General features: G+C 41.5%; 1 protein-coding gene across 1 annotated transcript in view; it reads right to left on the bottom strand.

Moving 5' to 3' along the window:
* The window catches only part of SNX25 (sorting nexin 25), a 95,370-nt gene that overhangs the window by 62,633 nt on the left and 10,309 nt on the right, over window positions 1–22,428 (bottom strand). Inside the window, exons 2-3 of the mRNA XM_033059682.1 lie at window positions 19,200–19,284; window positions 9,369–9,585 (exon numbers count right to left, since the gene is read on the bottom strand). Of these exons, the coding sequence (XP_032915573.1) occupies window positions 9,369–9,585; window positions 19,200–19,284 (302 nt within the window). The remainder of the gene's footprint in view (window positions 1–9,368; window positions 9,586–19,199; window positions 19,285–22,428) is intronic.

Here is a 22,428-nt window from a genome sequence, read left to right as displayed (position 1 = left end):
GAAAAGTTTTTTCTGAGTTTTTAACACTATCCAATACTTTTATATAGTGTCAGAAAGGAAACTGACTTCCTTCAGTTGCCCTCAAAGCACTGGCAGATTAAGGAGCAGGGTACAAATATAGATCCATAGACCTATCTATGAATAAAGTGAATTCCTTTTTACCAGGTCTGTTCCAAGCTGTACTTTTCTTTGGGAACAACCTGACACCTTCTGTAACTATCCTCTGCTCAGAGATCACTTTGTGCATTTACTCCCTGTGTATCCCACTGAGTGTCATCAGTATTAAGACTTTACCCCTTAGTGCTGCAAGCCTATAGCTCATCCAGCACTTTATAAACCAAAGCAGACAACCAGATTTGCTGCAGTATTACTGAAGATAAACAGTTAAAATATTTCCAGGGTGATAGAAATACCATCATTTCCTTCCCGTACTATAAGTAAGGAACTCTGAGCAAATACCAACACCTTTTTAACAAAAATACTTCATTTCTCAGGATGCAAGACCTATTTCATAAGACTGGACTATAACCTCGGCTTCCTGGTTTCCCAATACAGCAACCTCATGGAAATCTTTTTTTCCTGAGAATATACTCTAGATATCCATATTTTTGACATGGGCCATCTCATAACCATCTGTATTATAAAAACTCAGGAGTGTTAAGACTTGGTATTTGTGGTTGGATGTATGCACCTGACACAAAGCATCTTTGACAAACATAAGCCAGTTTGCTTTGAAATTAGGCAGTAAGTAAAATTAACACACATAACCTCTGCTGTTAAAAAAAAAAAAAAAAAAAAAACCAACTAACTAAAAAAACCCCATGACTCCAAAAATCAGCCAACCAACAACAACAAACAGAACAAAACCAAAAAAACCCCACCAACACAAGCAAGGGGTATGTAAAAAATTAACAATTCCTCTACAGGAAATTACTTAAGGGATAGATAGAGTGTTTCCTTCAGCCTTGATATTTCTTTAGTCTTTCAAGAGACAGCCTTGCAGAGCTCTATTTAAGTCTCAATTCGTACAATTGTGAGCTGAAGTGCATGTGCAAGTCTAAATAAGTGGCATCAGTATATTCAACATTCACCACGCATTTTCATTAAACTGACTCTGAGAACTACCAGAACCACAAGCAGGCTGCATCTCTTCACCTACATCACCCTCAGAGCTGTAAGCTTCTTGACAATGCAGTAAAAACTGCTTGATCTATTTGAGTTTTCTAAGACAAAAGAAACAAAAGTTTAGATCTTTACAAGCAGTATAACAAATATATGGAAAAAAGTATCTACTTAAAAAAAACCCAAACAAACCAATGAAAAGACAAATCACAAACCCCAGAAAGCACAACAAAAAATAGAAACAGTGGACAAAGCCAAACCCAAAATTCCCACAGCTGCTATTTTATCAAGATAAATCAGCAAGTTTTATAAATCATTTCAACTAATGTTTTTAGTGCATAAAACCTGTCATTTATACATGCCACAGTCACATCTTTCAGGAGCAAGCATCTGACATGTCATATTAGTAACAGAGGCAAAGAACTTAGGGATGGCTTACAAACTGTGGTATGACCATATCAGCACCAGGATGTCCTAATGCTTATTACGGTGTCAAGATAATAATCATTAACAGGAAATCCAAACTTCCCATGCCGAAGCTTGAAAACAAATGCTGAGCTTTAGACCGGGTGCTACCCATGGGTTGAATTTAATAACATGCTCAGGCCTTGCTTTTTCATTACTAACTTGCTCAGTAGTTTCATACATAGCTGTCCCCACTGCAACAAATCTCTATAGTTTCATACTAATCCCCTTGATATACCTTTCCAGAGGCTGACTGTGATAACCAGCTCTTAGTATGGAAAACGAAATTATAGAAGAAAAACAAGACCTGTGGGAAGTGTTTAGTTGCTATCCAGACAACCTGGATGCATCCATATACAGTAGTTTCACGAATACAAGCCGCACGGATTATAAGCCGCACCCCCGGTGCCTCGACAATGTTGCTGTCTTTGTCAATAGATAAGCCGCACCCCGAATATTAGCCGCACTTTCGTTCGTCGCGAGAATCCGTGCGCAGCTTTCACAAATTGGCCAATTAGTAACAGGATCGCGGCATAGCGGGCTTTACTGGCTCGGGGCGGGGCCAGGCAGGCTCGGCCCGCTCATGGTTGCCGACGGGGCCGGGTGGCCCAGCTCAGCGCCACGGCTCGGCGGGGCTGGCCGGGTGGTGCTGCTGCCGCCGCCGCCGGGCTCGTTGGCCCCCCTCTCCCGTCAGCACCGCCCCGCTGCCGCGTTCGCTCGCCCGGCTGGCAGGGCTGCCGCCGCCGGGCTCGCCGTCCGCCCCGCTGCCGCTTTCGCTCGCCCCGCGCCGCGCCTCGCGAGCGCCGCGCCCGCCCCGCGGCGCTTTCGCGGCTCGCGGCGGCGCTTTCGCGGCTCGCGGTTCGCGGCTCGCGGTTCGCGGCTCGCGGCGGCGCTTTCGCGAGCGGCGCTTTCGCGGCTCGCGGCTCGCGGCTCGCGGCTCGCGGTTCGCGGTGGCGCTTTCGCTCGCCGAGCGGCGCTTTCGCGAGCGCCGCTTTCGCTCGCCCCGCCGGCAGGGCTGCCGCCGCCGCCACCACGCTCGCCGGCCGCCCCCTCCCGTCTGCACCGCCGCCGCGTTTCCTCGCCCTGGCCGGCACTGCAGGCCCCCGCACCGCCGGGCTCCCCCACGCTGCTGGCCCCGATTATGCTGGGCTTCCCCCGCTGCCAGGCAGCCCCACCCGCCGGCCTTCCTGCTTCTGCCATGCTCCCCTGCACTGCTAGCCCCAGTTCTCCCGGGCTCCCCCGCCCTGCTGGCTCAGGCTCTGCCGCCCGCCCCCGACACTGCTGGCCCCGCCTCTGCCAGGCTTTCCCACCTCTGCCGGGGCCGGCCGGGCTCCAGCTTGGCTTGGGGCTGCCGCGGGCTCTCGCTTCCGTGTTGGCAGCTTTTAGAATTTTGTTAATAGATTAGCCGCCCCGGAATATTAGCCGCACTTCCGGGTTTCCACCAAAATTTTGGTCAAATTGGTGCGGCTTGTATTCGTGAAATTACTGTAATTAACCAAGTTAAATCTCAGGTGTTAAAACTCCCTTTGTATCAGTCTGTTCTTGATCAGTTTGTGGTTTATTTTTACTATTTTATCACAATACACACTGTAACCACAAAAAAATTGAATATACATATATATACATGCCAAAATATTCACATAGTCCAAGAAAATGAAGTTATTTTCTCTCCTTACCCTGTCTGTAATACTTCACTTTCCAAGAGCATTGAGCTGTTAATACAGGCTCTGAATCAGCATTGGTAGCAGCCTGCAGACCCCAAGCATTCATTTTGCTAATTCATAACTTATGCTGCAAGTCTGGGCACAAACACACATAAAAACACTTCAGCATATCCCAACAGATGCTGTGTAGCAGACAACTGGTCAGAAGCAGCTTGTAATACCACACATTGATGCTTGTAGAAAGCAATTCATCCTCTGTCTCTGGGGTCAAAGGTGCCCCAGCTGTAGGTTAAAGACAGAGAACACTCAAAATCAAAAAACATAGGGGAAAAAAATTTAAAAATAAAATACTACTACTAATAAAAATAAAACCAATGTCAGCTGACCTCTTCTTGTTGAGGTTTGTTCAAAAAGCACTGGTTGTCAGGGGGCTCAAGACACAAGGATTAGCTCTCTTCCAATCCCACATGTCTACCCTACTGTTTTTTATTGGAGCTATTTTCTTCCCAATGGCTGGTATGGGGCAGTATTTTGGATTTGTGCTGAACATAGGTTGATGATATAGAGATGGTTTTGTTATTGCTGAGCAGCACTTGGACAGCACCAAGGCCCTTTTCTGCTTCTTGAACCACTCCTCTCCTGGGGGTGCACAAGGAGTTTGAAAGAGACAGTCAGGACAGGTGATTCTGGTTGACCAAAGGGATATTCCAGACCATGTGGCATCATGCTCAGTATGTAAAGGTGGAGGAACGAGGAATGGAGAGATGTTTGGAGTGACGGTGTTTGTTTCCCCAAGTCACTGCTACATGTGATAGGGTCCTGCTGTCCTGGAGATGGCAGAATACCTGCCTGCCCACAGAAAGTGGTGAATGAATTACTTGGTTTGCTCTGTGTGTGGTTTTTGCTTTACCCATTAAACTGTCTTTATCTCAATCCACAAGTTTTCTCACTTTTAACCCACAAGTTCCTGCGCTTGCTTTTCCAGATCTCTCTGAGCATGCTGGTGGGGCAGTGAGTGGTTTGTGTGGAGTTATTGCTGACTGAGGTTAAACCATGCTACCTACCTGTCTAATGCAGGCAAATCTTATTTTGCCCATGCTGTGCCCAGCAAAAAGTAGGGGTTTATTTATAAAAATGTTAATAGCTCTGTAAATATTTACTGCAGTTATTCTTAATCCAAAGAAAGGGCAAGGGAACTCCTTTCTCCTTTCATGTGGACAGTTTCACAGAAAGACACTATTTGCATCTTGCTTAAGCCCTTCTGGTACTGAGCATTTCATCCAGAAGAATAGTTGCTTCTAGCTTTCAACAAACATATCATGCTACCAGAGGGGGACTACATTTCTGGGATCAGATAATTCCAGCCCCCAAAAAGTACACTGCCACCACAGACAACACTGCACCCACATTCCAACATAACCATTTCCATTATTATACATCACCTTACTCAGCTCACAGTCCATCCTTGATCACATAAAATGGTATTGCAAGTATTCAGCTTGTTTACATTCTAGTTAAAGTAACCAAGGAAAGACTCTTGAACAAGATATGAAGGAATGAAGGAATAAAAGGTGCTATGAAACATGAAGGACTGAATACTAACCTCTTTACCCTTGCACTTGGCTAATCCTGTTATAAATGCGCTCCTGATCCTGCATATACAGGGAAAGAGCAGTGGTTTCTAAATATAAATTCAGGTCTGACTTTTCCTCCATATCTCAAATTCATAAACTAGCTAATGCTGGACACAGGAAATTATCATATTCCATTTCTATACACCAAGATAATACTAGATATTAAATGGTTTCCTATCTAAATTATACAAAATGCCACAAATTTTCTCACTGAAAAGTGTCAGCTTCCTTTGAAACCCCAATTAAACCTCAAAGTACACCCCAGTTACACATATAAGATGAAAAATTTGGGAGCTGTCTTGCCTGCAGCTTGCATTGCTCTATGTCTCCAGACAGTTCTGCCCATGGCTAGAAGTGTCTCTATCCTTATTTCACTCAGTTGATGAGTGTACCATGCACAGGAAAGATAGCTGCTGTTAAAGAAAGACAGGGGATAAAATAAAGAAATTGAAAACAGACCTACCACTGTAAGGTTCCTTGCTCCCAAAGCCCTGTCTCCAACCAGCCACCATGAAAGCAGCCTCTCCTCTTATCAAAGAATCATAGAATGGTTTGGGTTGGAAGAGGCTTAAAGATCATCTAGTTCCAAACCCATGCCATGGGCAGACACCTTCCACTGGACCAGGTTGCTCAAAGTCTCATCCCAACCTGGCCTTGACCCAGGTTTTGAAGGAAGATAAGGTCTCCCAGCACTTTTCTTCATTTCTGGTCTCTGCCTAGCTGTTTACATTGAGCTATTTTATTACTAAGTGGATTTTTGAGATGGTTAAGATAAGTCAGAGGGAAAGCAGGAGCAAAAGAAAGGACCTTTGCACCATTCCTCATTCTGACAGGTCTCAGCCCATTTTCAACCCCTCAGACTGAAGTTAGTCAGTGAGAGCAGAAAAGAAATCTGTATGTCCACCGTGCACCTAGTCACAAAACACATGAACCTCACTGAAAAAACAAGACATCTGTCCTCCTGGGCATGGATGATTCCTTTCTGCTATGGTAGTGGATTATCTGTTATATAGGAAAACCAAAACAAAGTGGTTCAGGTGACACCCCCTCCAGAGACAGCATTAGAAGTATTTAAAACTTCATAAGCTGCCACACAACAGACAAAATGCCCTATTCTGTCATGTTGCAGTATAAAAATCAGTGGTGGAAATATGGAGGACTCCAAGAGGTATCACAACAGGAAAGATACCTCTCTCTAATTACAGCCTCTGTTCCACTATATTTATCATCCAAAACTAACTGGATTCATTATGAGATACAGAGGGAAATGTGAATGCTAATTTACATTTATTACAGTCTTTAAAACATTAACAGAAAGCAAAGCAGATCAAGAAGATCTGCATTCCCTACCTTTGGAAGAAGAATTTTTTGTGTTTGAACTGTGGCAATTCAACTGTGATTCAACTCAGTAGACAGCTGAACACCACGCAGATTTTCACTCACTCCCTCACCCTCCCACAGTGGGAGGAGGGAGAAAATAAGAAAAAAAAGGTAAAATTCCTGACTTTGAGGTGATCTAATTGCAGCCTTCAGACATCTGAAGGGAGTTGAAAAGAAAGGTGAAGAGAGACCATTTACAAGAGCCTGTAGTGACAGGACAAGGGGCAATGGCTTCAAACTGAGAGTAGGTTTAGATTAGCTCTTAGGAAGAAATTCTTCCCAGTGAGGATGATGAGGCACTGATATCGTTTTCCCAGGCAAGTCGTGGATGCCCCATCCCTGGAACCCTTCAAGGCCAGGTTGGATGGGGCATTTGGATGGGGCATTGAACAATCTTGTCTAATGAAAGGTAACCCTTTCCACAGCAAGGGTTTGGAACTAATGACCTTTAAGGTCTCTTCCAACTCAAGTCATTCTATGACTAGAGACAGAGTTTAATAGAACAGAGGCAGGGAAAATAATAATAGTAGTAATAATAAAAATAATAATAATAATAATATAGAATTAGAATATATAAAACAAGTGATGCACAACATAAATGCTCAACACCTGCTGGCTGATGCCTAGTCAGTTCCTCAACAGCATCTCCCAGATAGATTTTTGCCTAATTTATATACTTACTGAACATGACACCACACGGTATGGAATATCCCTTTGGCCATCTGGGGTCTGCTGTCCTGGCTATGTCACCACTCAGCTTCTTGTGCTGCCCACCCCCTCAGCCTCCCCACTGGCAGGGCAATATGAGAAGCTAAAGTCCTTGACTTCACATAACACTGCTTAGAAACAACTAGAACATCGGTGTTATCAACATTATTCTCAACCTAAATCCATAATACAGTACCATATCACCTATCAAGAAGAAAATTAACTCTATCCCTGTTGAAAATCAGGACAACAATATAGAAAATAATTAAAAGCTTCCAAACTAGAAGTTTTTAGTTCTCAGTCTGTAGCTTAAAATGTCAGCAGGTAAAACTCCTAGCTCAGTAAACTCCATAGCAGTAGGCAATTTGTACAAAACTCAAACTCTACAAATTGTCTCAAAACTCAAAACTACAAATTGTCTTAAATAGAAAATGCTATCATAGCATTTGTTGTGCTCTCAGGGTAATTACCTGCATGCTCACATCACTCAGCAGCACAAATTCCATCTGTAGTGCATGAGCACAATGTCACTTTTCTGCTGACTTTGCTATAGCCTGGACATTGCATTGAAGCAGTCTCTCCATCTGCTAAGAAATGTTGAGTCCTGTGCAATTTCCATACAGTTCCCTGGACTTTTTGAGCATGCTCAGATGAGCAGCATGAAGATATTCACTATGTATGTAGTGAATATATATACTGTGAATATAGTATATAGGGAATATAGTGTGTATATATATATATATGTTATGTGTATATATATGTGTGTGTCAAGTACATTAAATCCAGACCTTTCTCCTTGTGAATTCACAGCCTTGCAGTCTGCAAAAAACAGACACTGTGTCCAGTTCCAGCCTCTATAAATTGTTCAGTTGGAGCTGTTGGTTTGTTTTTTTCCTAACCTGCTATTACATTAATTCTTGATAGAACTTTTTTCATTCCCATATTAATGTAGACTATCTTATCCAGAGTTAAGGTGCATTCCAAGTGAAGAAGTTAACTATAAAATAACCAAAAGAATTTACTTTAGTTCTACATAGTGGAAATAACAATCCAACAAAGACCAGATAAGTGGTCATAATTCTCAGCAGAAAAGAAACCTCACCAACAATCAGCATTAATAATACTTAATTCTGCAATTCTAGGCCCTACATCGCCAGCTTCAAATAGAAAAACATTCATATTAAAAAAAAACCAAACAACAACAAAAACCCTCAAATTTCTCATTCTTTAACTGTTCAAGTCAAATTCTTCCCAAAAGCAAGCACCTTATTCTGATAAAGGATAAGTGCTAGCATGATATTTAAAAATCAAGACACACACTTGGGAGTTTTATCTGATCAAGAGATTTCTACCTCATTGCAGAGCTAAAAGAAGGTAGTACCTGGAATCCACTGCAAGATCTACTGCAAATTACACCTTAATTTCTTGCTTTCTTGAATGTTACCATCCTTTAGTGTCTTTTCTTTTTCAATACATTACCTTACATAAAAAATTAACTAAGATCTACCACAAATACATTAACCATGTCTTCTAACACAGAAGAGAATGAAGTGTCAATGTCTTTTCTGAATGAAAGGGTGTCAAAAATATATGGATCTAACTGTAGGTAAAAACAACTTCACAGAATAATATGTACATTCTAAATCTGAATGACCAAACCATATTCCAATTAGAAAAACCAAAATGCAGGTAAGTGCAGATAAAAGATCAAATACCATGCATAATAAGACAGATTGTGCATTCAGATGTGGGAACTGCATAGGCTAAGAGATCCCATTTGCAATTACAGTTTGGGTGGAACTCTGGTGTGCAGGGGAAAGCTGACTTTTTCAGGTGAACAAAGAGATCCTTGCCAAAGAGAAATTTCATGAAATTAGCAAGATAACTTAAGCAGAGAAAGAAAATACAGCTAGCAACTTTTCCACTAGAAAAATCTTGTTACTGCAGGACAGGCCACCTACAGAAATCGCAAGGCTTTGCCTCCCAGGGCTAGAAGAAATGGAAAACTGGATGGAATTACTCCTGGTGCTATTCTGGGAAAGGTGCAAATAATTATCTTTTTGTCTGTTGACTGCACTGACAGTGGACTTTCTTTCCCTTGCATGTTCTCAGTGCTTTGCAGGAACTGCTCACACAGCCCACCTTCTGCTGTGAACAAAGGATTAATGGATTAAACTGGAAAGAGTAGTGAATCCAAACTCTTAGAAAAAGGAGTCCAAGTGTTTCCTTACAGAGGTCCTGAAGTATGCTTGATCTCTAAAACTGGTAATAAGCTTGAACTATTTTATCACTTTCCTACAAAAGCATTATACATAGTCTTCATCACTTTGATTTAGCATATCTGTAAGAAAAGAGAGAAGCAGAAAATTCCAATGAAATGCAATTTTGTTTTTACCTGGCATTGGCTCCTTTAAGGTCACAGAAGTGTGAGAGTAAAGCTTTCACTACATCGTTGCAGACAACTTTAACTACATCAACGTGACTCAGCCTCTGTCGCAGCTGCTTGGCAATCTCCCAAAAGTCTTCAGAGAGCAGCTGGTACAGCTGCCCCTCATCTCTGCTGAGTTGCCCATACCAAGAGAGGATGTAATCTCTATAGCTGTAGTCAAACACTGAAAGGAGAAACAAAACAATAAATAGCAAAAACTGCAAAAGGACAAAGCACACCAAGATAGGAACAATGTAATCCTCCACCCTTCTCAAAAACTGTATAGGTAACAGGCTTCACATCTACTTCTTGCCAAAGAAAGTCAGGTTGGCGAGGTTACAGCAACCTGCACCTGACAGGTTACTGCAGGTCACTGTGCAAAGCAAAGCCTTTAAGTGGATTGGCTCAGACAATCAGGTTATCAGCTACACACAAACCTCAGACTAATACCTGTCTCTCAGCAGTGGCTTTGGTTGTATGAACTACCATATAATGACTGTGTCTAAAATGTTGCAGACTGAAACCAGCTTTCTTTACATAGGAACTGAATAGGCTCCATTCCAAAGTCATAGCTAAAAAGAGGAGGTGGTAAGATTTTTTGGATTTCCAAAGTAATATTCAACACAGAACACCATCACAGAAAGTACATTATAGGATGTACAGAAGAGATAAGAAAGAACAAGCAGATTAGTGAGACCACAATGAACTTCAAAAATGATGAAGTATTCCAAACCATACTGACAGGCAACAACCAGTATTACTGTAATTGCAAATCCCATGGCAACACTGTCTTCTACCATTCTGACTTTGGTTTTTGACATTTGTGTGTCACCAATTTTACTGGTGTTTCATTCCAGCAAGTGTCCCTGGAGGTCTAAGAAGGAGCAGGAGGTATTCAGGGAGAACACATGAACTACTTAGCAGTTGCAACAAGATGGGGGAAAAGCTAGGGCTGTAAGAGTCAATTTGCATCTACCAGAGGGATAACAAAAGGAGGGAATAAAGTCATGAGCCTGGTAATTGGAGCAACTTCTTTACTAAATAAGCTGGTTTCAAACTTTCATATCAAAAGTCCATCTCATGTCAGCATAAGCCTATGGTGCAAAGTAATCATAAGACTCCACAATTTCTTACATTCGACTTCAATAGAAGTTGTTTGCTTGGTAAATTATGAAAATCTCCCTGGAACTAGCAACAGTGTACTAATAGCATATTAACAGGACAAAAACTTAAATATTTTCCCCTGCCTTTTTAGGCAAAACTAACAAACCTCAACCAACATAACCATGACAAAAACATTTCCAGAGAAGGCTAAAACTGATACACATTTCTGGTGAAAAGCTTCACAAATTAGCTTCCTCAAGTTTATAAACAAAGAAAATTAGTCACTTCAATTAGTATGTTGAAATATATAGTTAAAAGCCTTTTGACAAAAATCCACAGTTCTGTAAACAAATACAGTAAATTCACGAATACAAGCCGCACTGAGTATAGCCGCATGACTGGGTGTTGGCAAACATTTCGTTTTTTGTCCATAAATAAGCCGCATCCGAGCATAAGCCGCTCTGTGTTCGCAGCGAGGACCCGCGTGCAACAAAGTTGCCAATTAGTAACAGAATCGCAGCAGGGCGGGGTTTACTGGCTCGGCTCGGGCCATGAGGGCTCGGGGCTGCCAACAGGGCTGGGTGGCCCAGCTCGGTGCTGCCACTCGGCAGGCCCGCTCGGGGCCGGCCGGCGCCACCGCTGGGCTCGGTCACCCCGGCCCGGCGCTGCCCCGCGGTGGCAGGGGGGGCACAGAGCCCGCCGGCACCTGCGGCGGCCATGGGAGCCGGGGATGGAGCCTGCCTGCTCCTGCGGCGGCGGCACGTGGGGACGGGAGCCCCCCGAGCTGCAGGGCCAAGCGGAGAGAGCTGCCCCTGCTTTCCCCGAGCCGCGGGGCCAAGCAGGAGAGAGCTGCCCCTGTTTTCCCCGAGCCGTGGGGCCAAGCAGAGAGAGCTGTCCCTGCCTCCTCCAAGCCGCAGGGCCAAGCTGAGAAAGCTGTCCCTGCCTCCCCCGAGCCGCGGGGCCAAGCAGAGAGAGCTGTCCCTGCCTCCCCCGAGCCGCGGGGGCAGCAGAAAAGAGCTGCCCCTGCCTCCTCCGAGCCGCGGGGACAAGCAGGAGAGAGCTGTCCCTGCCTCCTCCGAGCCGCAGGGACAAGCAGGAGAGAGCTGCCCCTGCCTCCCCCGAGCCATGGGGCCAGCAGGAGGGAGCTGCCCCGCCTTCCCCACCCCCTGTGCTGCCTGCACAGAACAGCTCCACCTGCCGCGCAACAGAGTATCAATTTGTAACAACCGCGTAAATGCAGGGTTTTACTGGCAGGAGCTCGACTTTGCAGTTTGCACTGACTTGGTTTGCACTCCCAGGGTTGAAAATGTCAGAAAATTATTCACATATTGGCCGCACCTGAATATTAGCCGCTTTCACGGTATGAGACCAAAATTTTGGTCAAAACAGTGCGGCTTGTATTCATGAAATTACTGTACGTAACAGGTTTGAAGAATATTTTTTCCTAATCCAGGAGAGAAAAAAGTATGCAGAGCCATATAGCATGATAAGAACTTGCAAAATACTTTTCTAAAATGGATGAAATATTTCACTGAAAACTCTTACCCACAAATACTACCGTGATAAAAACAGTTATAAAAAGTAGTGGTCTTCTGATAAGCAAGCGGAGCAATAATCTGTCAAGACACCACAGAACATAGGGAATAGCACTTTAAAATCTGACATTTTGTTATTTATCTTGAGTCTTCCAACAATACACATTTTAAGAATCTATTTTTCCACAGCTGTCCCCATGTTCTTCTGCAGCCATCTTTTTCTTGTAGCTTAGTTACTCTCTTCTGTTGCAAGGCCTGAAATGCTGTGGAAAGCTGATCACAGCAAAAATTCTTCCTTTTAATCTAATCCATAAGAGACAAATAATTTCTCAAGTGCACTTGCAACACGCTGGATGGTGGTATTTTTTTAACCAGCATCACTGGCAGGGAGTGACTTTTCAGATTTTCTTACAGACAAACACCCTCTCTATCCTTTGCAAGGGTGCAAAGTAGATATTTCTTGAGTATCTTTTGCCCAAGAAGACAAGCCATGGTATGGAGTGGTGGCTCCTACAGAAATCTATCCAACAAAACTCTACAAAGCAAGAGCACAAGAGCAGAATTTGCATCCCAATTCCTTAAGGATATATTGTCTTTCAGAGAAAATCTATTCCTAATGACTGTTAATTTACAACTATTTTTAAGCAACTCCACTCCAAAATGAGCTCAGTTTTCAGCACAATACATAATACATTCTTTTTGATTCCTTTTATCCACTCATCGATTCTGTCACATTCAATGTGAAAGAACCAAAAAAAATCTAGTGGCAATATCAAGCTAGCGACAAACAATCATCAATCATCACCAAAAATCAACCATGCAATTATGAAATATTCCATTTGTGTTTAACTCTGCCAGTTACATACTTTCAACACCTTAAAAGGATTACACTACTTTAAACCCTATTTTCCTGCACCTGTGTTTTACAACTCTCTTACTTTGCATGTCTTCTGTAGTTTCCTTGTCACTTCTGAACCTTGTTGCCCTTCCTGCATCACAGCAGTGCTGTTCTCTATAAAATTCAGGGTTCTTGAGAGCCCAGGATGTATGCCCAAATGAGCAGTGAGACAGCTTTTAAACAAGTAAAGTTTTACAAGGACACCAGCCACAGACACTAACAGCAACCAGTTTAAGACTGGGTAAGAACACTGCCTTGTGTCATCCTGGCCATGGTGTGCAGCAGCTGCTTTAGTTTCATGCCCATTGATGCAGCTGGTGCCTTTTCAGCACTCTAAAGAAATACAGAAAACAAGTGTAATGATTTTATAGAGAGCAGCTTGCTCCCTTCAGACAAGAAATCTGCTCATGCATCTATTCTCATTATTTTTATACTACAATTTCTCTAAAACATTGAAAACAAGAGTCAGAAGACGAGGAAGGAATTAAAAAAGAAGCAGAACACATTCAGGACAGAACCTTACTACCACTAACTCATCCAGTACAAAATTTCTTCTGATCAAATCAAATGTAGTGACCACAATGAGTCTGGTGCAAAATTGTAGAAAGTTTTCTACTGGGTTTTCTAAATTAGAAATTTAGATCTAATTTCTAATCTAATTCAGAAGATCCGAATCCCAAGTTACTACAATGTGATTAAATGTCATTCCCATGTGAAATTGAACTTGTTCAACCACTCTTTTTAAATACTGTAAACTAGCAGAGTTTTGGGAGTAGAGAGCCAGAAGCTTGTGTGGAGGTTTAGTGAGGACACCCCTCTAGACCCGTCCTTCATTCATACACATCCTACAGTAATTGTCATCCTTTTTTCCACATTCATTCATTCAGAGGTTCAGTGGCACTACTAGGGTCTGCAGGTCAGACTGGCTTCAAATCTGCATTTTGCAGAGCTTCACACATCACAGTTTTTATAATGCTAAGATTCATTATCCAACTTTATCAAAAATAACAAAAATCTGAAGAACGAGGATTAATGCCTACTCTTTTCCTCAAAGTAATATTAAAAAAATAGTGCATACATATTCTGTGCAAATGCAGGCAGACTTTCAAGTTTCAACAAGAACTGTCCTTTCCTGAAAACCCTGAGGAAGTCACAACTACTACTAATTTATAGTCAAATCCAAAACTCTCCTGTGACTGTATTAACAAAAGAAGAAAAGGTATAACTACAACACTGCCTGGAGTAATTCTAGAGCAACAAGGATTGCAAGCTGTAAAAGAGAAATACAAGGGTAATGTGAATTGTGCTAGGATCCTATAGGAGGAAAACACCATCAAAAAGCCAAGAATCATTACCAGAATTCTATGCTACTACAATACTAGATCTAATATGCATTATAGGGTTATAATAAGTTAAACTTTTAGAAAAATACTTTCAATAAAAAATTAATAGACAAAGGTGACAGACTATACCATAGCTAAGTACCTGTCAAAGTACTGTTTTAGAGAAATAAATGCTAAATGCTTATTTACTTACAGCCACCATCTTTTCCCCCTGCCAAAAGCCACTTCAGACCAAAAAAACCCAAACAACAAAAAACAATTACAGTAATTTCACGATTATAAGCCGCACCATTTTGACTAAAGTTTTGCTCCGTACCCGGAAGTGAGGCTTGTATTCCGGAGCGGCTTATATATGAACAATGTTCAGAAATTTTCCAACTGGAAATGTGAGGACGCAGCAGCCCCAAGCCGAACCCAGCCTGCGCGGCCCCGAGCAGGGCCAGGGCCGCCCCTGACGGCCGCGGGGGAGCGGGACTGGGGCCGGCCAGGGAGGGGGGAGCTGTGCCAGGCCAGGACAGCTCCGTGGCGGCGGGGCCGAGCCGGGTCAGTGCAGCTTTCCGGCGGGGGAGGGGGAGCCGTGCCGGGCCGGGGCAGCTCTGCAGTGGCGGTGGTGGGGCCAGGCCGAGCCCACACAGCCCCGAGGCAGTAAACCCCACGTTCCTGCAATTCTGTTACTAATTGGCCACTTTGTGAAAGTTGCACACGGATCCTCACTGCGAAGGAAAGTGCGGCTTACAATCCGGTGTGGTTTATTTATGGAAGAAAAACGAAACGTTGCCGACACCCCGGAAGTGCGGCTTATAATCGGTGCGGTTTGTAATCGTGAAATTACTGTACAGGAAAAACCTGAAAGAAAATTTAAAACCCCTACATTAAAGGTGGGTTTACAATTACTAATAAAATTACTAATAAATACTCTGAATATTCAGTTTCATAATTTCCAAGATATTAACATATAAATTGAAAGAGATTAAGGCCATTATTCACTTAGAGTATTTTAGATTTCATTATGTTTTAGCTATACAAGTTAAGATAATGAGGCTTTACGCTTAATATTAGCTTTACTGAAGTTTCTCATGGCCACTACATCTTTATTTAGACCATGGTGCAAAAGGCTGATTTACACAAAATGATGTCTAAATGCCAACATTTCAGTGACTGTGAACTGGCATTAGTGGTTTAAAGATCTCAGTGTTCCTCTAAAGTTCGTGTTCGGAAAATCACTAGCATTTCTTGGCTTACTCCCATATTCAAATTGTATGAAACTGCCAGGTTTAGCAGTTGTGCATGGATGGATCAGCCCCATGCAAACGGAATCCCTGACAATCTCCCAATTCCCCAATCTTTGGTTCATTTTTATTTCAATTTTTCTGGCATTTGTGTTTTTACTGGTTTTTTAAGAAGAAAAAACCCATGAAAATATATAAACAACAGAGAAAAAATGTGTTAAAAATATCCAGGAAATGTAAAATGAAAAAATCCGACAAATTTATGTCCCAATTTTCCACATGCACCCTTTGCCAAGAATTCTTAGCTTCGTAGTGTTTGAATCCCATTAGGAGAGAGAACATAAATTCAAATTGATTTGCTGATATTGTAGACAAAAAAATTTTTTTTAAAGGTTGTGTTTTGAAAAAGTTTAAAAAAAAAACCCAACCCCCCCACCCCCTCCCAAAAAAAAAGCCAAAACAAAAAAAAAAACCACCCAACCCACACAGCTTTTCAAATTGAGAAATTGAGAGCAGCAGGAGTTACAACCAATTCTTTTTCTAAATGTCAACATGCACATTTTAAGTTGGGAAATGAGACAGAATTTTTCCCAATCTTTCTGTAAAGGGAAGTACAACCTTACATCCCTAACAGTTAGATCCTAAGGGATCAACACAGACAGGCAAGATTTAATCCATCGAAAGAATCTAATTAAAAATCCAAAATATTTCCAAAAGACCACCTGAAGGCAGGGTTGAAGGAAGATGACCCACTCTGAAAGAAGAGATGGCTCCTCTGGCAGGAAACATTTTAAGATCTAAGAAACTGGTGAATTTTCATAGCAGAACAATTTCACCAGTAGAGCTCTGCCAGGATGTGAGCTATGGCCTGTACTGCTTTACTTACTCATAAATGACCCAGTAAAGCACCTAAGTGATATGAAGACCATTCTTCTTGGCACTACTAAAACTGCAGAGACAAAGATTGACTGTGAAAAACAACAAAAAGAGCACAGATTTGGAGCAATAAAAATGGAAAATGAAATTTAGTTCCTGGGAGGCCAGCTACCCCACAGCAGATCAATCTCCTGGCAGCTGCAGCCTCCACCAAGCAGTACACACTGTGCAAAGCAGCACAAGTGTGACTGGGCACAGCCTCTCTCAGGAGACATCTCACTACACTACTGTGTGGATGGAATTCAGACAAGCAACAGGTAGCACTAAAGGGTATCTGTAGAAGTGGCTTATCTTCTCTTTTTGTAAGATAAATGAAGGTCAAACAAAAATCACATCAATCTCTCAAGAGAAAGCATGAAAAGTACTAAATAAACATATTTCAGCATTAGTTACTCAAGTACTAACAGCTAAAAAGGAGACTTGGGGTTGACAACTTAGGGTCTTTTCTTTCTGCCATATTCAACAGGGAAAATTTCTTTGTAACCTTACACTTGTTCAGATTTTGAACACTTAGATTTCATAAAACACAACTCACTGTGGCAGGGCTAATTCACAGCTTTCCCCCACCTTGTATCTATAGCTAAGACAAGTATCCTATAACTAATAATGAAGCAGCACTCCAAAGCACCAACCTGTTACACTGCTCTGCTCTTAATGGAAAATAACAAAGACATTTAGGGTGGAGCAGTAAACCAACATATACAGAGGGTGTGGTGTTTAGTGTGTGGCGCATTGTAAAAGGATTATTCCCAACTATTTTATTACATGGGCTGCAATAAGACAAGAAGCTATACAAGACACAGGCAACTATTATCAGCCAGTGACCATCACAGGAAAACTGTCAAACATCTACTAGATAATGAAATAACAGATGGTTGAAACAGAAACATGAATGATTCTTTCAGTTAAACCAATCTATTTTTCCAACTACATTAACAGACTATGATGGGAACATCAGGAAAAAATGCAGTAAAGCAAGTGGCAGCTTGAAGTGACACAGAACCTCAGGTGAACCACAGTAAACTCAGAGAGAAAAGTCCACATAGACTGACTATAACACCAGCAAAAGCATGGCATGGCTAACAGACAACAGGTAGCTCTGGAGGGGTGCAAGGCAGTTAGCAACTAACAGTAAACCCCGTGCAAACTTAATTACAAAATGATGAAAAACAGCTGAAGAAATCAGAATTAACCAAAGGGCTGTCTCTTCACACCCAGAAACAGCATTTCTGAAATCAGATCACATTATCCATGCATCTCCAATGCAATGTAAAAAAAAAAAAAACAAAACAAAAACAAAAAACAAACAAAAAAAAAACAAAAAAAAAACCACTTACGAAAACCTCAAGAGGCACTAGGAGTCCAAACTGGTCCCCAAGATTAAAACCTCATGACAACTGAATGTCTCCCAGCTAAATGAATAAGGCTTTCTAAACCATTTTGTTGAGTAGCACATTATTTCTAGACAGTAAAAAGTCAAAAATTCCTGGGATTTTTAAATACTTTAATCCTAATCCGTGCGTGATTGGAAAGAAAAAATACAGATGGTATTTTTTTATATGAACTAGTAATAACATTTTATTTAACCCCAAACTTGTGGGGGGACAAAAAAAAAAACAACAACAAAAAAACATACCACCATTCACACCAAGACAACTACAAATTTCAGAAATGTCACAGGCAAGAAGTCCTGTCTATTTTCACAGATTCTGATCATTTTTTGCTAATACAAAATAAACTATTGCTTTTGGGATTGCATTCAGTATTTCAAACTAATTGCATTCAGTATCTCAAGATGACTCAGGCACCTCTCAAACCCAAAACATTTTATATGGTTAGAGCAAAAAGTACAGTCTCATCTTTGTCAAACTGTAAAACAGAGAAGTTGGCTGCATCACTTAGGACTGGAAGAAATAAAACAAAATCTGACAAGTTTGCTCTCCAAAATTCAGCATGAGAATGGAGGGTAAAAGTTACTCTGAAAAAAACAAACAGCAGAAGGGCATGAGCTGTCACAGCATAAGGCACTTAACTCTGAAAAATGAATCACCTAAGTATTAGTAACTTTCTTCCAGCCTTCCTGAGTGGGGATGGCCTCATGTATCCAACTCAATGATGACTTAGGTTGGTAGTGCTCTAATTTTATAATTTTGCTAAATATCCTACTAGGAGCTATTCATAAAAATAACTTCAAAAACATAATATACACCAAGTTTAAAACCAACCTGTTTAAAACAATGATAATTGTCAAAGATACTCTCCATTTATGAAAAAGATAGGAAAAAGTGCTGCAAAAAAATCTTACAGAAAAAAGTATTCAAAATTGGATAAAATATTTACAAAAGGCTGATATACTGTATCGGCCAGAAATACAAATATTGATTTTAGATTCAGTTTTAATGGCAAGAATGGGACGACTGTATGCAAGAGTCTATGGGATTTCTCTGTTCAGGAAAACCCAGTCAAGAATATTTTAAGTGTTACCCCTTTGCTTTGTGCATAAGTATTAAGGACTGCATTTCAGTGTATTTCTGTAAAAAGAAAAAGACACTACAATGACAAGATATCAGCTGAATAGCAAAAACAACATCACATTACTTACTACAGTGGAATTCTTAAGAAGATTAAGACCTTGCCATTGTATTTTATGTAATGAAAGAAACCAGGGCCATGGTCTAAAATCTTGGAATATTGTGAGGTTATGGTTTGCTAAAAGGACAAGAGATAGTCAGGCTCTAATGCATGAGACTCACCTTCTTTCAGGGCTTTATCCATATTGTGAGAAATAATCACTCTCCTTGATTGGATTGAATCATGAGAGCTTCCAGACCAATTATTCTGAAATTCAAACAGAACATATATCATAAGAGGAAGAAATAAAACTGGAATTCAAAGAAATAGTATTGTATCATTTGGTCTTTATACAAATATTATTACCTCATATGGTTAAAATAGAAGAGTGTCAATTGTCTGTGAGGTTATTATACATTGTTCATTAAGCACATATTAACATTTGTGCATCGTACATTGTACAACTTGCAAAATTATCATCAGTGAAGTTTTTTTGGGAGAAAGGAGCTGTGTTCATTTGCAAGACAGTGCACTGAGAAAAGGACATGCATGTAACAAAACAACAGGAACTCTTTTATTCAGTATTTTCACAGCAAATAAAACATTTTTATAGCCTACTGTGACAATGGACTTAATTTAGCCTCATAAACAAGCTACTTTTAAAACAAAAGAGAAGCTTTCGGATCTCCTATGGTAATTATGGTTCACTTTCTTTGGAGCTTGTTTCTTCAAAGATACTCCTGGCCCTCTGCATTTTAAGCTGCTGTCCTATACAAACATTTGTCTTTATTGGAGTATTCACTCCTACAGTGTCCAAGCAGGTGGGTGTATGGACAAATATTTTTCAGGGTATAGACAAAGAGCAGTGAATCATGATGTATTTGTATAGAAAGGAGTATAATCCAAAACAGAAATAGAAATTGTTCCCACTGTCAATCAGCTTGGAGCTCACTCTTTTGTAAGGAGAAAGTCCTTCAGAAACATCCCCATCCCTCCGACATTCACCACACGGAAAATAAGAAAGCAGTATAAACAAAGTAAAAACACTGCTTATTATTCTTAAAGATAATATACTGTAATTTCAGCCAATTTTCAGGCTAATACTCTGTATTTTGGTTTAATGTTTGTCTACTTCAGATACATGCAGGCAGACTCTAACAAAGTTCATCTAATAGGACCTAGATAAAGAGTCTATGCACTACTTTTAGCAGCAAAATAAAGCTTTTCAGGCTCACTCGCATCTAACACAGCAAAGTGTTCCCATGCCTTGAGTGCCCCCTGCCCATAGACAATTTGTTCCACCTTTTGGATGAATGCAGCAACACTCCCTAGACTTCTTCCAGTCACTATTCTGAGACTATTATTGTGGTCTTTCAGCTGATTTCTTCCCTCCTTCACAACACTACCAATGGCAGGAGTAGCAAGACTTCAGCACATTTGCCTCCATTTGCAGTCTCCCCTCACTACCAAGACTATAGTTAATGAGGAGTAAGTACAGAGTATTTAGTGTACCACTGTAGATTTCCAAGCCCTTTTTTGACCTGAACACTGGTAAAAGCTTTAGCCATACCCAGTTAAACAGCAGGAAAAAGTATTTTTCTTCTTTGTAAGGACACTTAACACTATTTGTAAGACTCCAATACATCATCTCTGGTTGCTAATGTTATCACACTTCCTCAACACAAAGCCGTGTTAATGCCAGTCACACAGTCACACACTTCAGGATTTTTCGGCTTTATTTGCAGCATGAAATTGCATGATTTAAAAAAAAAAAAAATTTAAAAAAAAAAATAAAAAAGAGGACTCACAGAGACATTAAACACCCAAAGTACAGTAATTTTACGACCATAAGGCGCACCAGACTATAAGGCGCACCCCCGGGGAGTCGGCAAAATTCGCAACTTTGTAGATCATATAAGGCACACCGGACTATAAGGTGCAGGTTTTTTTTGCAGCGAGGCTCCGCCCCCAGCTCCCCCAGCATGGTTTCTGGCCGAGGCCCCGCCTCAACCCGGTAGCCATTGGCCCCCCGGCCTGCCTGTACCCGGTGGGGCCGGGGCATGCCTGCCGCCGCTTCGTGCCCCCTCCACGGGGCTGGGGCATGCCTCTGGAGGGGCCGTCCCACCTGCACGGGGCAGGGGCGTGCCTCTGGAGGGGCCGTCCCGCCTCCACGGAGCCGGGGCATGCCCGCCGCTGCTCCACCCTGCCTCCACCTGCTAGCCGCGGCCCTGCCGGCTCCCCCCACGGCTCGCAGCTCTAACTTCCGGGTAGGCAAATCTCTGAACTTTGTCCATCAGATAAGGCGCACCAGACTATAAGGCGCACTTCCGGGTTCAGGGGAAAATTTTAGTCAAAAGGGTGTGCCTTATAGTCGTGAAATTACTGTACCTTAGGGGAAGGGATTCAGAAAACCCAATTAAACAAGCTCCCTCAGGTCTTTCTGTGAAGAAAGAGCTCCTAAACATGAGCTCACAATCCTGACTCAAGCTCCATGCTCAACACACTCCATATTCTTTGACACTTATGCCTGCTTGGGTATGATGATGATCCCACAAGGCTAATCCTTCTGCTGAACTGAGTCCTACCTGCATGGAGGTCAGTGACCTCAAGCTAACTTAGGCATCAACAGTTGCATCACATATATTGCAGGAAGTGTTTTTTACAGCCTAAAGCCTCAGTAAGTGCTCCAATGCAGTCCTCACCAAATTAGTCCTTTCAAAACTAGTTTAAACACAAGTCACAAGTTATAACTAAAACTATAAATATATAAACAAATATAAATATATAAACTATATAAATAAATAAATAAATAGAAAGTAACCTTCAGAGGTGATCTATAGTTGCAAGAGGGTAGGTAGCTTGATCCACCTCACCACATTATGATCCAGCCTATGCAATTCCAAAAAGCAGGAACTGATTATTTTATGTTCAAACTTGAACACTCATTTTAAGCATAAGGCAGACTACTGCTGCCTCTTGAACACCAGACACATCTCAGCTTGCAAGAACACATTCCACTGAGAGTATCCTCTGCAGCTGGTACATTTAACTTCTAAAAGGCACCATCTATTAATGTGTAAAAAAAAAAAGTTTCTCAAGACATAAGAAATAATGTAAAAGGTAAAAATTAATACCACCACTAGCAATAGCGATTCTGCTGCTGCATGAATGTAATTACTAAAGGGCAAAGGAAGATGCATGGTATATTGGACTTTCTGAGAACTTTTCCATACGCATACAGATATTGCATACAACCATGAACCATGGAAGAGAAAAGCAAAAAGCAAAAAAAACCACCTTGGTTTAAAACAAGGTTTCAACTTCATTAAAAAACAAGTTTTCAAGAACTGATGAGAATCTAACATTTGAATAAAGAGTTCAAGTGTATAGGAGTGATCATAGAATTGTCTA

The sequence above is a fragment of the Catharus ustulatus genome, chromosome 5 (genome assembly GCF_009819885.2).
Source record: "Catharus ustulatus isolate bCatUst1 chromosome 5, bCatUst1.pri.v2, whole genome shotgun sequence".
Classification (NCBI taxonomy): Eukaryota; Metazoa; Chordata; class Aves; order Passeriformes; family Turdidae; genus Catharus; species Catharus ustulatus.
The sequence above is the reverse complement of the archived record's forward strand: the minus strand, read 5'-3'. Positions and strand labels throughout refer to the sequence as shown.